Source organism: Schistocerca piceifrons, chromosome 9 (assembly GCF_021461385.2).
Source record: "Schistocerca piceifrons isolate TAMUIC-IGC-003096 chromosome 9, iqSchPice1.1, whole genome shotgun sequence".
NCBI lineage: Eukaryota > Metazoa > Arthropoda > Insecta > Orthoptera > Acrididae > Schistocerca > Schistocerca piceifrons.
In genome coordinates this window covers 75627213-75641538 of record NC_060146.1, presented here as the reverse complement: position 1 = coordinate 75641538, position 14326 = coordinate 75627213, and the positions used below count along the sequence as shown (strand labels likewise).

At 35.9% G+C, this 14326-nt stretch overlaps 1 protein-coding gene across 1 annotated transcript in view; it reads right to left on the bottom strand.

Moving 5' to 3' along the window:
- Positions 1-6559: 6559 nt before the first annotated feature.
- Positions 6560-14326, bottom strand: part of LOC124716713 (serine/threonine-protein kinase par-1-like) — a 461973-nt gene continuing 454206 nt past the window's right edge. Inside the window, exon 13 of the mRNA XM_047243255.1 lies at positions 6560-8286. Coding sequence (XP_047099211.1) covers positions 8158-8286 — 129 coding nt within the window. The 3' untranslated portion in view covers positions 6560-8157. The remainder of the gene's footprint in view (positions 8287-14326) is intronic.

Here is a 14326-nt window from a genome sequence, read left to right as displayed (position 1 = left end):
AATCACCAGTTTTCTCCTCTGATTGCAAAAACATTCTGTTGGCACACACCTACATAGGGAGAAATGATCATCATGATAAAATAAGAGAAATCAGGGCTTGCACAGAAAAATTTAAGTGCTCATTTTTCCCGTGCACTGTTTGAGAGTGGAACAGTAGCGAGACAGCTTGAAGGTGTTTCATTGAACCCTCTGCCAGGCACTTTATTATGTATAGCACAGTAATCATGTAGATGTAGATTGTTAAAGTACATGCTCAACAATTTTTGACAGAGCAAAACCACTAAAACTGATGCACTGAATTTCAACATGATGAGATTTGAATTTGTGGGCATCTCTGCAGGGGTGTGTATTATCCTTGATCGTTAGTGAGAGTGTCTGATTTCTTGATCATGCACTCAAAGTGCTCAGTTATACTGCATATGTGTTTATATCCAGGTGTGTCTTTCCTAGAGGTGTATGGACTACACGTGCAAACAGCTGTTGCTGTAACACTGCCTATATTCACAGACTAAATGTACCAATTCATTTTAGTTTATTTTCCCAACTAGATGGATGATTCTTAAACACATTTTTTGAAGACAAAGAGAAATGACAACAAAATTTTAATATTTTTATATATGTATGGTGTCTAATCTTTCAGACATTCTCAAAACAACAGACACCACTTATATAATTAAGGCAAGGATGGGCAATGATCACTTCAGTGTGGGTGCACACCATGCTCAGACTCTTATGGGAATCAGTGAAATGCCGCAATGATGGGAGAGGGGCACTGTATCTGTGGTGTGTGGATAAGTTGAGAATTTGGGTCTAATGAGAGGCATGCCAGGATAGCCCAGGCAGTTGCGATGACCACTGTGCCCGGAAGGGCAGCGGTCAGTGCGTCTGCCTAGTAAGCAGAAGACCTGGGTTTAAATCCCGGTCCGGTACAAATCAATACCCACTCGCAGATAATGTCATTAATTCCTTTGTGTTTTAATGCTTTCATTTATATTTTTATCTCTATCACTTTTATAAGATTCTTGTAGAATAATCCTGACAATAAATACTTGATCCTATGAAATGCATCAATTTTAGTGCTTTAGCACCGTGAAAGATCAGTGAACCTACTTTTTGACATTAATGTACTGTTAATGGATAATGACTTCAGCTATTTTATTGATAGTATTTAATTCACACTGATTGTTTTCAGAATCATACAATTTCATCTTCATATTTGCTTGTGGCAATCCAACTCTACCAATACAATGAAGTAAATAAAGTGATCCAAAATTTAACCACATTGAAATCAGTAGTGCTACTGTAAGCATAAAATAGGTTAATTCGTGGCCACACTCCTGCAATCTGGAGAACAGAGTTTACGTCTATGTTAGATTTTATCATATAAGGATGTAATTTCAGATCATGTCCATAATCATTTTAATAACACAAAACGTTATACTTTGAAGATAATTGTGGAAAAAAACTTCCCTTTTAAGTATGAAAATAATCTGTGTCAAGTATTGAGTAGCTAACCATCATTTCTCTGGGATATAATTTTTTTTTTTTTTTTTTTTTGTGTCACCTATAAAATTTAGTTCTTTTGATATAACACATCTCGAAACTGGTCAACTCATGTATATCAAAAATTGGAACTTTAGAGTTTGTCACCCCATCCTCCTGGATAAATTTCTATGGACACTATAGGGTATGATGCTACATTATGAAAAGTAGCCCAATGCTGGAAGCAAGTCTATTGAGAAGTAGTATGTATGTGTATGTACCTTCTGTGCATAATATATACAGGGTGATTCCATGACCATGTTACATACATTCAAAATGATGGGGAGGGGTAGATGTATCAATATGAGGAAGGTACCCTCGCCCAGAAACAAACAAGTCAAAAATTTTTCTGAGACCTCTGACAGTGGAGCTCTTCTGTGGCAAGATCTTTGCTTTCCATATTTTATGAGGTTGTAGTAGGGACCAAAATGAGAAAAAGATGTCCAGTTGACATGGGCTCTAATGTGCATACTGTAAGAGGTATGAGTATTTATTCATCTTTTCTACTGTGAAACCCATCTCTTCCACTGAACAAAGCTCTACATAATGCACGAGTGTAAACACATCTCCCAAAAGTTGTGGTATGGAGGTGAGTCCACTGAATTATTACTTGAAATAATTTATATTTGTACAGTGCATACATAGTGTGAGCTCGTAATCTATTTTTGACTACTCATTTTGCTATAACCACTAATAAAGCTTATATTTTACCACTGATCAATATGCTGTGGACATTTTGTATATTACTATTACTCCATCTTTTTCTCAATTGCAAGTTTAGCAAAACAGATGGATGTACAACACATTGTGCCAAAGATAAACTATTATTTTACAGCCTGGCAATTTAATAAAAGCACTGAGGAGAAATGACAAGTCATAAATTAATAAAGGACATGCTGGAATTAGATACATGTATTACAGAAAGATAAGTGGCTTCTTGTGAGCAGTTTTACTATCTGTCTATAATTTTTTTCCCTCAGGTATTCAATTCTCCTTTCACTTTTTCCTATAGCTGCTCATCGCTATCTCAGATTCCCTTATACTTTCAAACTATTTTGTCAATTGATCTCTCTCTCTCTCTCTCTCTCTCTCTCTCTCTCTCTCTCTATCCCAATATGACATCCACTCTTGTGGACTCCTCCCACATTTTGCTTGATGATATCTAATGACATTGGATCCTCTGAGACTCTCCTGTTTGTCCCAAATATCTCTCTTTCTTGTAGAACTTTTGCTGTCAGAACCCATGGTTTTGTCACTTTTTGTATGTGAGTTCACTATATGAGGTAAATTGTATGATTCTCCCTTTGACTGTGATGGGTTATTCATAGAATCCTTTCCACTCAGTCTCACTTAAGTTGACATTATTTACACATTTTGGATGATTAGCACTGTTTCTCTATTCTCCAACTTTTACACACATTCAGTAATAAACTTCTGATGTATCACACTCTAAGCCCACTGTTTTCCTCAAAATATTTATTTTCATCAACACAGTGCCACCATTTGCATGTTGGTAAGTGCTGCTATGAGGTGCAATATGTGCTTTACATGTATACTGTATTCAACTATTTACTTGATTGTAAGTGATTATGAATGACTACCAGTTTTTAGACTCTCGTTTATTTGTTAAAAGCAGTTGACGGTGTTGCAAGGGTGTCAAGAACGATTCCCAGATTCTTACTTTTGCTTAAAATCTTTATATGTTGTAATTTTTCAAAATTCTTTTCATTCATTTTGGTGTACCTGTGTACTGTCCATGAAAGCAAGACTGCTATTCATAGATGCCATCTTGATACTTGATGGACTACAAAAACAAGTTCATGATTAATTCCAGTACATCCAGCAATGTCAAATTTACTGTGCATCACTGATAATTTTACATGTAACAGGTCTGAAGAACCAAGTTCAATAATTTGTCTGCTTCGAAAGTGATTTTTCACTGTGCAGTGCAGTGTGGACAGATTTTAAACTTCCTAGTAGATTAAAACTGTGTGCCAGACGGGGACTTGAACCTGGGATCTTTGCCTTTCACAGGCGTGCGCTTTACTGAGTGAGCTATCCAAGCAGTAGTCTAGTGTAATAAGCCTCTGATTTGTTTGATATCTCCAGTCTTAACATATGCTTCTGTGCCTTCACCACTGCATTCCCGAAGTTTATGGTGGCCTGATTTCATAATAATTGCAAATTTTACTGTGATGCCTTTCCACTGATTTGCCAGTCATAAATAACTGATGAGCTCACACTCTGAGCACTCTGTACATATCTGAACAACTTAAATGGAACAATGGCTATAATAAATATATTGTCCATTTAGACTGCTGCTTTATATTTCTCTCTGGCCAATTTTGGCTCTGAACAATTATCTTTACCTTCAGATAAATCCAGAAATCAAACTAACCATAATGAATTCTAAAATTGCAACCTTTGTGGACAAAGAATGTACTGTATAAGCACAATAAATGATCATTAGCAGGCATTATGTTAATACTTATGAACAATTTATGTGACACATTATAGCCCTATATTACCATTTTGAAGACGATGAGAAAAGAAAAATGTTAAAGATGGCTGTGCACAAGCCATAATATAAAATTATTAAAAAAAATTGGCATGACATTGGACCAGTATGTCAGAAAAAGAACTGTCAGATTGTCCTGGTATTCTATACATGTAGGATGTTGCAGTGTCAGTTGTGCACAGAAATAATTGTTAGAAAGAAGTTAAATACATTGAGCTATTTCTGAGTCAATTAGCATTGAAGCTACCCCAAAAAGCCCATTAATTTAAGTCACCCACTGGATACAAGCAGTGTCAGCTGCTTTCATAATGCAGATTACAGTGCACAAGACTGCTCAGCCTTCAATCTTTACTACCATCCCAAGTCCAATTGTTTAATCATTCCATTACTCGGTTTTAAGAAACCAAATAAAGAATATGTTTGGCAACACCATCTCTGGTGGGCTGCTCAAATTTGTGTGAACAATGGCCTGATTGGCTAACTTCAATGTTAATTAAGTTGGAAATGCTGCAACATATTGAATTTTTTCTTAACAATTAACCCTGCACCACCCTTACAAGCTTTTCACATGGTTTCTAATCACTCTCTATAATGAAAGACATTTAGGTTCAGAATTAAGGCTAAGATCTAAATGTATTTTATGTTTGTAACTGTACTTGACATTTGCAAAAGCCATCATATTGATGACTCCATGCAAAAAAAATCTAAATTAATAAATGTAGTTGACTTTTGTACAGTTTTTGCAGTTATCATACGAGCAACTCAGACATTGTCTCTTTATTCCAGACACTGGCATTCTATATCTTCAGTTGGTAAGAAAGTGTTACTAACATTAAAAAGCCTGAGCAGGTAAAAGACACAAATGTCAAATGTGCTACATTCTGTTATGAAAGTCACAACTCTTCGATACAAATAGTCCTCTGGCACCAGATCAGTGAGAAGGACAGGTGTCACAATTTATTGAACCAGAAACTGCCAGTGGAATAAAAGCAGCTAACAGAAGTGTTATCTACTTTACATCAATGAAGAAAGGTTTTGTCTTTTAAGACTTAACATATCTGCTGTTACTGAACAGTTCAACAATGTCCTGGTCACCACAGCGTTTTGAGATTCTGTTTTCAGGGAAGCTGTTAAAACGAAGCTAACTATTGATGAAATGAATTGTGATGGTAAGTCCACGATAACATCAAGTTAATTCTCCATTGGTGCTTGGTGGAACATGACAATATTTAAAACGAAACCCTTTCCTGAAGATCAAGTAAATGTAATGCTACCTTTCAGTAAACAGAAAAAAATGCTAGATAGTGTGATGCAAAATACTTTTGATAACTATAAGTACTGGTTCCATCAAAATGGCATAGGATGTGTACCAAAATGCCACAGATGTTGCAGTTTAGCACTAAATAACCATAAATAACCAACTTATCCAATATAAGCATAAAAACAGCGGTCAAGGAAGAGAACATTTCAGATTTTCAACAACCTGTTTTAAACTTCATGTTGAGACAGTACTCCATATGAGGGTAAAAATTTGTAATAAACTAAAATGCTGAAGGATATTTAACAGCCAGCTCGGTTCTCTAAAACGAGATTGCTCTGCAACCTTTTGATGGAGAAGTGCTACTGTACCATCATTGATAGAGAACAGAATTTCAGTTTGAACAAGAAAATTTTAGATTTAATTGTGGACTGTTATAAATATAAATGATGCTGCATTGATACTTATAATAATGTAAGATTTTTAATTCTATTTAAACAATGGAAAATCTCAGGTGGAATATTTTCATTCTGATCTTTGTTTAAAAAGTAATTATGTCTCATTATAAATTTGACTTGTGTCCTGTGTAATAAATTATTATAACTATAAATGATATGCAATCATTTGGTTACAGTAATGCATATAAAATTATTCAAAATGTTTCATTTTTCAAAGGAAAGTCAACTTGATTTTGTTATAAATTTCTCTCTCTTGCATGACAAATCAAAGTTTGAGAACTGTTCTCTCTGAGACAAATATATTACATTTCAGACAGAATTTAGGGTGGGGTCAACTGTGTAAGCTATTTGTGTGAAGCAGCAGGACCTTCATAACAAAATATTACACTTTTAACATTTCTAACTTTGGTTGTAATAAATTCTGGGTTTTTACTATACACTATGCCTACTTGCTATATGGAACGATTAAAGGACATCATCCAGACTGTGATGGTTGAGCCTCATGCTCTCTCAAAAAATGAATGAAAGGTATGAAGTTGAAATATTAGAGCAATGAAGGAATTGGATCTCACCTCAGGGCTGAAAATAAATTGATCAGTTCAGTAAAAGTTTTGAAATAAATTCTCAAACTTGCTGTATTTTTCTCATAGTCGGCCATAAAGAAATGTGTGTAAAATGGCAAAAACTGTTTTTTTTTTTTTTTTTTTTTTTTTAAATATCTCTCATTCACGCTTTACCGCAGATACACTTCGTAAAAGAGAGAAACTTACATTTCATCTCTGCACCACTATTTTTTAATATCCAAAATGTGGAAGCACTACGAAGCCAGTGTGCAGAGGTGCCAGCACCAGAAAGCTGCCACTGGCCACTTGCCATACAAATTTAAAAACACTGTTGCAATGTCCGCAGGCTAGGAAAGACAGTATGGATTACTTCATACAAATTTGACGCAACAACATTGCCTTCAATTGTGAAAAATGTTTGTAATGTTCCACACATGTTGCCTGAAGATGATCAAACTGATGAAACTGAATTTTTTATTTACAGTTTGTAAATGTCCTGCTTTAACACAAACCATGCACAGTTATCATAGCACAAAACAACAATTCCTTCAGATTTTTGCAGCATTATTTACACTTGTTTCATCAGAGCACACATGTATATATGAACAAATTACAGTCAAAATAATGAAAAATCATCACTCCAGATATCATAATAATGTTATGTTACAGACTAGAATTCTAGAGGCATTATCAAAACTTAGGAACTCTCAACCTAGGCAATTCACATTGTTGATTAACTTTGGAGGCCGTACATTTTGTGTGGCTTTGTTGCCATTTCATGTTCCTTTTTCTTTGAAGAATAAAAAGAGACTAACTACAAATGATGAAATATAAACTGATTGCAATTTGAATACTTTAAAACATTAAACTGAAATATGCACCACAAAATTAAGTACATCCCTTCACATGAATCATGAAAGTGAAACAGTCTTGTCTTGGAGCACAAGTGCCACAGAAATCTGGAGCCATTGCATCTACTTTCACTAACAACAACACCAACAATGACACACATATGACTAGTATTCAAATTCTGCTCACTACAATAGTTGCAGTTACACATTTCACAAGTACCACTTCATCTCCTACATTATGTTGAGCAATCATGAAGCCCTATAAATTTTTCACACCATCTCACATAAAATGGCTTTCTCCTATTGTAATCAACTTCTTCAATCAAGTCTAGTTTATCTCCAACACAACCCTACATGTCTTTGGACAAAAAAAGCACATATTTGCAGTTCAGTCACATCCATCAATTCTCAGAATTTTGAGACCTTTACTCATTACCTTTCCCACATCCCAAGAATGGTACAAAATTTTAGCCAGTAGCTGTATGATTTGCGTACAAACATTTTTTGTCTCTTCTAAATTTCTGTGGAGTATTTTGGATTATTTAAAACTAAAAAGGTAGTGATCACAATTTATATGTTCCAGTTTTACACAAAAGAAAAGGTCACATACCTTTGCAAAACTGTAAATTTTTAAAATTATATTACACCAAAATATGTTACATGCCTACAGGCCGAATTTTGGTCTGTCAGTACCTGTGACTCGATGTAGATTATAAGTAGTGTACCACGTTTCCAAAGAAAAAAATTGGATTCCTGATTGAGCTGAAGTTTAACAGGCCAACATGTAGTGCAAAATGAGCATCATATTCAGGTTCAAGGACTGCTGACAGGTACACCTTACTCTTAAAATTTAATCTGTTTCGAAGTATAAATCATTCTCAAGCAATCAAATACTGGGCCCGTAATGGCAGAAGCCCACAGGGGGCTGAAGTAAAATGTAGCCTTCGAACATTCTGCACCACTGCCTTCAGACAGATTCCATGTGCTCCGTGAGTTCAAGGATGGGACTGTCACAGACCGATGGTCCCAGTGGTTGCCAAGGCAGGCCTCCCGGCAGGTAGGAGCCAGGTGCAGGACTCAGTGACAGCGGAGGAGGCTGTAAATGACAAAAACAAACCACTGACATCATTGTGATGAGAAGCTGAAAGAACTGATGTTTAAACTGAGGGCAAAAAACTTTTGAGTGTGACCAAAACCAGCCTCAGTTAATTCTAGAAAATCTTTATTTGATTGACATAACTGGTTTTTGACCACTGTGATTGTTTTAATGAAGCCAATCAATGGTGCACTCTTGCTATATAGTAAAAAACAAATACACTTGCTTAACACATCGTGATCCAATAAAACATCATATACAGTTTATTTTTACATGTTTGTTTAAAAATTTAAACGAAATCTAAACCAAGTATACACATGTATCAAAGTGAAATATTTGTTTAGATCACACCTGAACTTGTATTTGGTGAAATATGTCTGTTTTTAAATAGTTAATTTATCCAAAAATTTTCAGTTATCACCATTTTATCATCATCATCATCATCATAAGCATTACCGATTATTGAAATGTTTACAAAATAACGAAAAGAATCTATACGTATAATAAAATTGTAACTGGCTGATGTCTGTACGTAGGAGGTATTTAAGCAAACTTAATATAAGGGGTCTTTATAGCAGCAACAGAAGCCAACACAAATTATTTTTATAACATTTTTTGTCTGTCTGTCCATATATTTGAACATGCGTCATGCAAAGATTTGCAAGAATTTAGAAGCATATACCACTAGGAGAAAGACAGACAGTGCCTGCAGGAAAATTAAAGAAACCGTTGGAGAAAAGAGAACCACCTGCACGAATATCAAGAGCTGATGGAAAACCAGTCCTAAGCAAAAAAGGGAAAGCTGAAAGGTGGAAGGAGTATATTGAGGGTCTGTCCAAGGGAGATGAACTTGAGAGTAGTATTACAGAAATGGACGAGGACATAGATGAAGATGAGAAGTTGAGCATTTGAATGGAATGGACAGTGTATTGGAGATAGGATGTAAGATGAGAATCAACAAAAGCAAAACGAAGGTAATCAAATGTAGTTGAATTAAATCAAATTATGCTGAGGGAATTAGATTAGGAAATGAGACACTGAAAGTAATATATGAGTTTTCCTAATTGGACAGAAAAATAATTGATGATGGCTGAAGTAGAGAGGATATAAAATCTAGACTGGCAATGGAAAGAAAAGCTTTTCTGAAGAAGAGAAATTTGTTAACATTGAGTAAAGATTTAAGTGTCATAAAGTCTTTTCTCAAAGTATTTGTATGGAGTGTAGCCACATACCGAAATGAAGTGTGGATGATAAATAGTGTAGAGAAAAGAGAATAGGAGCTTTTGAAATACAATTCTACAGAAGAATGCTGAAGATTAGATGCACAGATCATGCAACAAGGACGTGATGAATAAAATTGAGGAGATAAGGAGTTTGTGGCACAACTTGACTAGAAGAAGGGATTGGTTGATAGGACACATTCCGAAACATGAAGGGATCACCAGTTTAGCGCTGTTGGGGAACATGGGGGGTAAAAATCATAGAGGGAGACCAAGAGATGAATACAGTACGCTGATTCAGAAGGATGTAGGTTGCAGTCGTTACTAAGAGGCGAAAACGCTTGCACAGGATAGAGCAGCTACATCAAACCAGTCTACATGCAAAAGTTACTACATGAAACTGCATGTGGTTTTCATAGTTGTATTTCCAGATGTCTAACTTAAAATCTGGTACATGTTAATCTTGATACACCACCTAAAATATGAGTTATATACGCATAGAGAGAGTTTCCTTTATCTGGCTCAATCCAGGGGAACAGAAATCCTTACGAGATACAGGGGAACTGTCTTAGGAATCTTTAGATGCTTTTCTGTGAAAATTTTGCCATAATCAAATTTATTTCTTGATGTGGATGACCTCAGTTTCATGTAAGGATCATTTCATTACGTGGGAAGAAAAAAATTGGGACAGAAGAAGTTTTATAAAACTAAACTAAATAAATCAAGATAGAAATGACAGAGTCAATAAAAGAAGTATTTTGGAACTTTTTATCATAATAATAATAATAATATTAACAGTTTAATGTCGTTATCCAGAGACATTCTTGAGTTCATTCTTGAATTGATGTAACTACTATCGTTGATAAGGTTGTCGAGTTGGCAGTAAAAATCACTTTCACCCTTTTGACAGCTTAATCTTCAATTTTTAATATCCATTTTTCTCACTGATAATAAGCTTCAGGATTTTTCAAAATTCTTGTGGGTTCAAGGCCCACGCAGATGAGGTTGCAAGCAAAAGCTATGATGCAATAAGAAAGTGCTGCTTTTTTTGCAACATGATTTATATCTTTGGCATGTACCATAGTTTAGAGTAAGTTGTTGTTGTCCTGTTGGAGGAAGTGCATTTTGTGTCAGACACATTATTAAAGCATTGGTGTTGTGTAGAGCATGGTGATGTATGGTGTTGTATTATGGAACTTGTGTTAATTTTATGTGCTTATCAGGCAAGATCACTAATAAAATGGGGAAAAGTATCAGCAATGTCCAGTTACATTTCATTTATTGTACTCTGTAGAGAGAGGGAAAAAAAGTCTTATAATATTGGCTTGAAATTACAAACAGTTGTAATCTCTATCTCACATTTTCCTCACAATGCATTGAGAAGTATTCACACAAACTAGATCACTGGTAGTCAGTGAATTTTGCAAAGTATTATCATTATCATTATTATTATTATTATTACTATTATTCTTTCTTTCTTTCTTTTCTCAGACGTTATCTCTGGTCAAAAATGGAAAGTGACGCGGACCTTGATCAAGCGTGACTTCATTATAACTGTACGGTATATGTTATACTGCATTTAGGAACTTTCGGGTTATTGAACATGTGTCAATAATTACGGGTTTCTGTAGTTGTATATATAAGTTTGGATGTAGCTGTATTGCATTGATGTACTGGTGGATATTGTGTGGTATGACTCCTGTAGTTGATAGTATATTGGTATAATGTCAACTTTATCCTGATGCCACATGTCCTTGACTTCCTCAGCCAGTTGGATGTATTTTTCAATTTTTTCTCCTGTTTTCTTTTGTATATTTGTTGTATTGTGTATGGATATTTCAATTAGTTGTGTTAATTTCGTCTTTTTATTGGTGAGTATTATGTCAGGTTTGTTATGTGGTGGTGTTTTATCTGTTATAATGGTTCTGTTCCAGTATAATTTGTATTCATCATTCTCCAGTACATTTTGTGGTGCATACTTGTATGTGGGAACGTGTTGTTTTAAATATGTCTTTAAATATGTCTGCTTGTGTCTGTATATGTGTGGATGGATATGTGTGTGTGTGCGAGTGTATACCCGTCCTTTTTTCCCCCTAAGGTAAGTCTTTCCGCTCCCGGGATTGGAATGACTCCTTACCCTCTCCCTTAAAACCCACATCCTTTCGTCTTTCCCTTTCCTTCCCTCTTTCCTGACGAGGCAACAGTTTGTTGCGAAAGCTTGAATTTTGTGTGTATGTTTGTGTTTGTTTGTGTGTCTGTCGACCTGCCAGCACTTTCATTTGGTAAGTCACATCATCTTTGTTTTTAGATATATATTTCCTACGTGGAATGTTTCCCTCTATTATAACCATGTTAAATAATTTAGTTAGATGTGAATGTGTTGAGGTGAACTTCTTTAGCCAGAAATTTGCTATTTTATCTTTTCCAGGGGCTTTCCAATTGTGAGTAGAATTAATTGCTAGGGTGACTTCATGTTGCAAAATTATCACTTCAGGCATCTGCGGTATCATCTTGTATGTGTCTGTTTCTGCTTGTATCCACCGTGCATGCCTGTTATGTTGTACCGGGTTTGACCATATGTTGCTCCAGAAGTGTTCCATGTCTGTTATGCTTGGTGGATTGTCTATTTTAATGTGTGTGTTATCTATTGTCTGGTAAAATTTCTTTTGGTTTGTGCTGAATGTTGGTTTTGTTTCCTTCTATTTTCACTTTTTTTGTATCTTCTAAGTCATTTGGCCAATGCTTGTAATTTCTGCTTCTTTTCATCTAATTGCTCTATCGCTTCTTGTTGTGAGATTTTACCTAACCTTTTTCGTTTTTTTTTTTTTTTTCTGACACTTCATTTCTTATAAATTGTGTTAGCTGTCCAATGTCTTTACTCAGTTTTTCTATTCTGATCTGTAGCCTGTGTTGCCATGCTGGTTTTGTGGGTTTCTTCTGTGTGTTGGTTGGTTCTGATCTCTGCCTAGTGTGTATATTTAGCGTAGTGAGTGCTCCTATATAAACCAGTAGTTGTAACTCTTTCATAGTTGTGTTTTCATTTATTTTGTTGTGTAGGATTGTGTTGATAGTTTTTATTGTTGTTTCGACTTGGTGGTTATTTGGCAGTCTATGCAAGAATGGTCTAATGTCTGTATTTGTGTCTTTGTATTCTATATATGTCAGCTGAAATTTCTCTTCTATATCTAACATGTGTGTCACTTCGTGTTCTATTTGTACTTGTTCTGGTGGCTGTCTTAAGACTTAGTTTTCTTCTGATTGTTTAATTGATGCGTGTTGTTCTTTGTTTGTTTGCTCTGGGATGTTTGAGTCCATTACTGTATTTTCTTCTTCTTCTGATTGCACGTTATTTTGTTCCAGTATTTGTTGTACTTGTTGTTTGATATTTTCTAATTCTGACTGGGGTATCCTGTTATTTTTGATTATTACACAGATCTGATCAGCTAGTTGTTGTTCTGTTAAAAATTTTAATTCTGGGTATCTGGTAATAAATGTTGTGTATACTTGTGATCTGTATCCAGTTGTGTTGGTTCCTAGGTTTGTTGCTTGGTAGTAACAGAACATGAGGTGTCGATTAACTTCATCTGACCATCTCATCCATTGTCTTTGTTTTCCTTCTAGGGTGGTTGCTGAAAGCATATCCTGCAAAACACCTCTATTTGGATTTAAATCATTTTCCAGTTGGCTAGCAGTGTCGTTACCATTGTGGGCGGGAATAGGGTTCAAGCGTCGTCCCCGACCATGACGGCACTTGTCCGAGGCTTCTTTAGTTCTGTCCTGAACGAAGTAATTACACTAAAAGAGGAGTTAGCCCTATAACTGGTTTGTTCTTTTCGTCGCCTTTTACAACTGGCAGAACATACCGGAGGCCTATTCTTTTCCCGGGCCTCCACGGGGTCTTTACCCGGGCCTCCACGGGGTTTATTATTATTATTATTACTACTACTACTGTTATTTTAATTGTATTAGTATAGTTCTAATAGATTAGATTAGGCTGTCTTAAGACAGCTTTTTTTAAAACATTCTCCTTGTCATCAGCAGGCTAACAGCTTGTCACAGTGGTAACTCCATTTCCTGTCAGATTACCAAAGTTAAGTGCTGTTGGGCTTGGCTAGCACTTGGACAGGTGACTGTCCAGTCTGCCAAGCACTGTTGGCAAGTGGTGTGCATTCAGCCCTTGTGAGGCCAATTGAGGAGCTGCAAGATTGGGAAATAGTGGTTCTGGTTACAAAAACTGACAATGGTTGGGAGAGTGGTGTGCTGGCCACATGCCCCTCCATATTTGCAATGGGTGTCGCCTGTGGGCTGAGGATGACATGGTGGCAGGTTGGTACCTTTGGGCCTTCAACGCCTGTTTGGACAGAATTTAGTTCTTTTTATCGTGTCTTCACCAACATATCACCTAATCCTTCACTGTGCAAGAATCTTTACACAGTCAGCACACCTATGTATAGCAAAAGTCATGAAAAGGGTCATTGCACATGTTGCATATAATGCCTAAATTCCTGAATGTTGCAGCAAGATGCACTTTATGGCATCATGCACAATCTGAGCTCTCTGCTGCAGACCAGTGTGTAGTGGCACATTGCAAATTTACTAACTTCAAATGTATGACAATAATCTTTGCAATACTCATAGACAGCATATTGAAGAGCAGACAGTAATTTGGGTTTTCAAGAACAAGTGTCTAGTATGAATCTTCAACATCATAGACAATGTTTCCATACATGTAAATTGGCACACAGGGTGAGGATGAGTATGTGACAAATGGCAGACACGAACCTACTGCAGTGACATACTGCACAGTCGACAGTCATCTG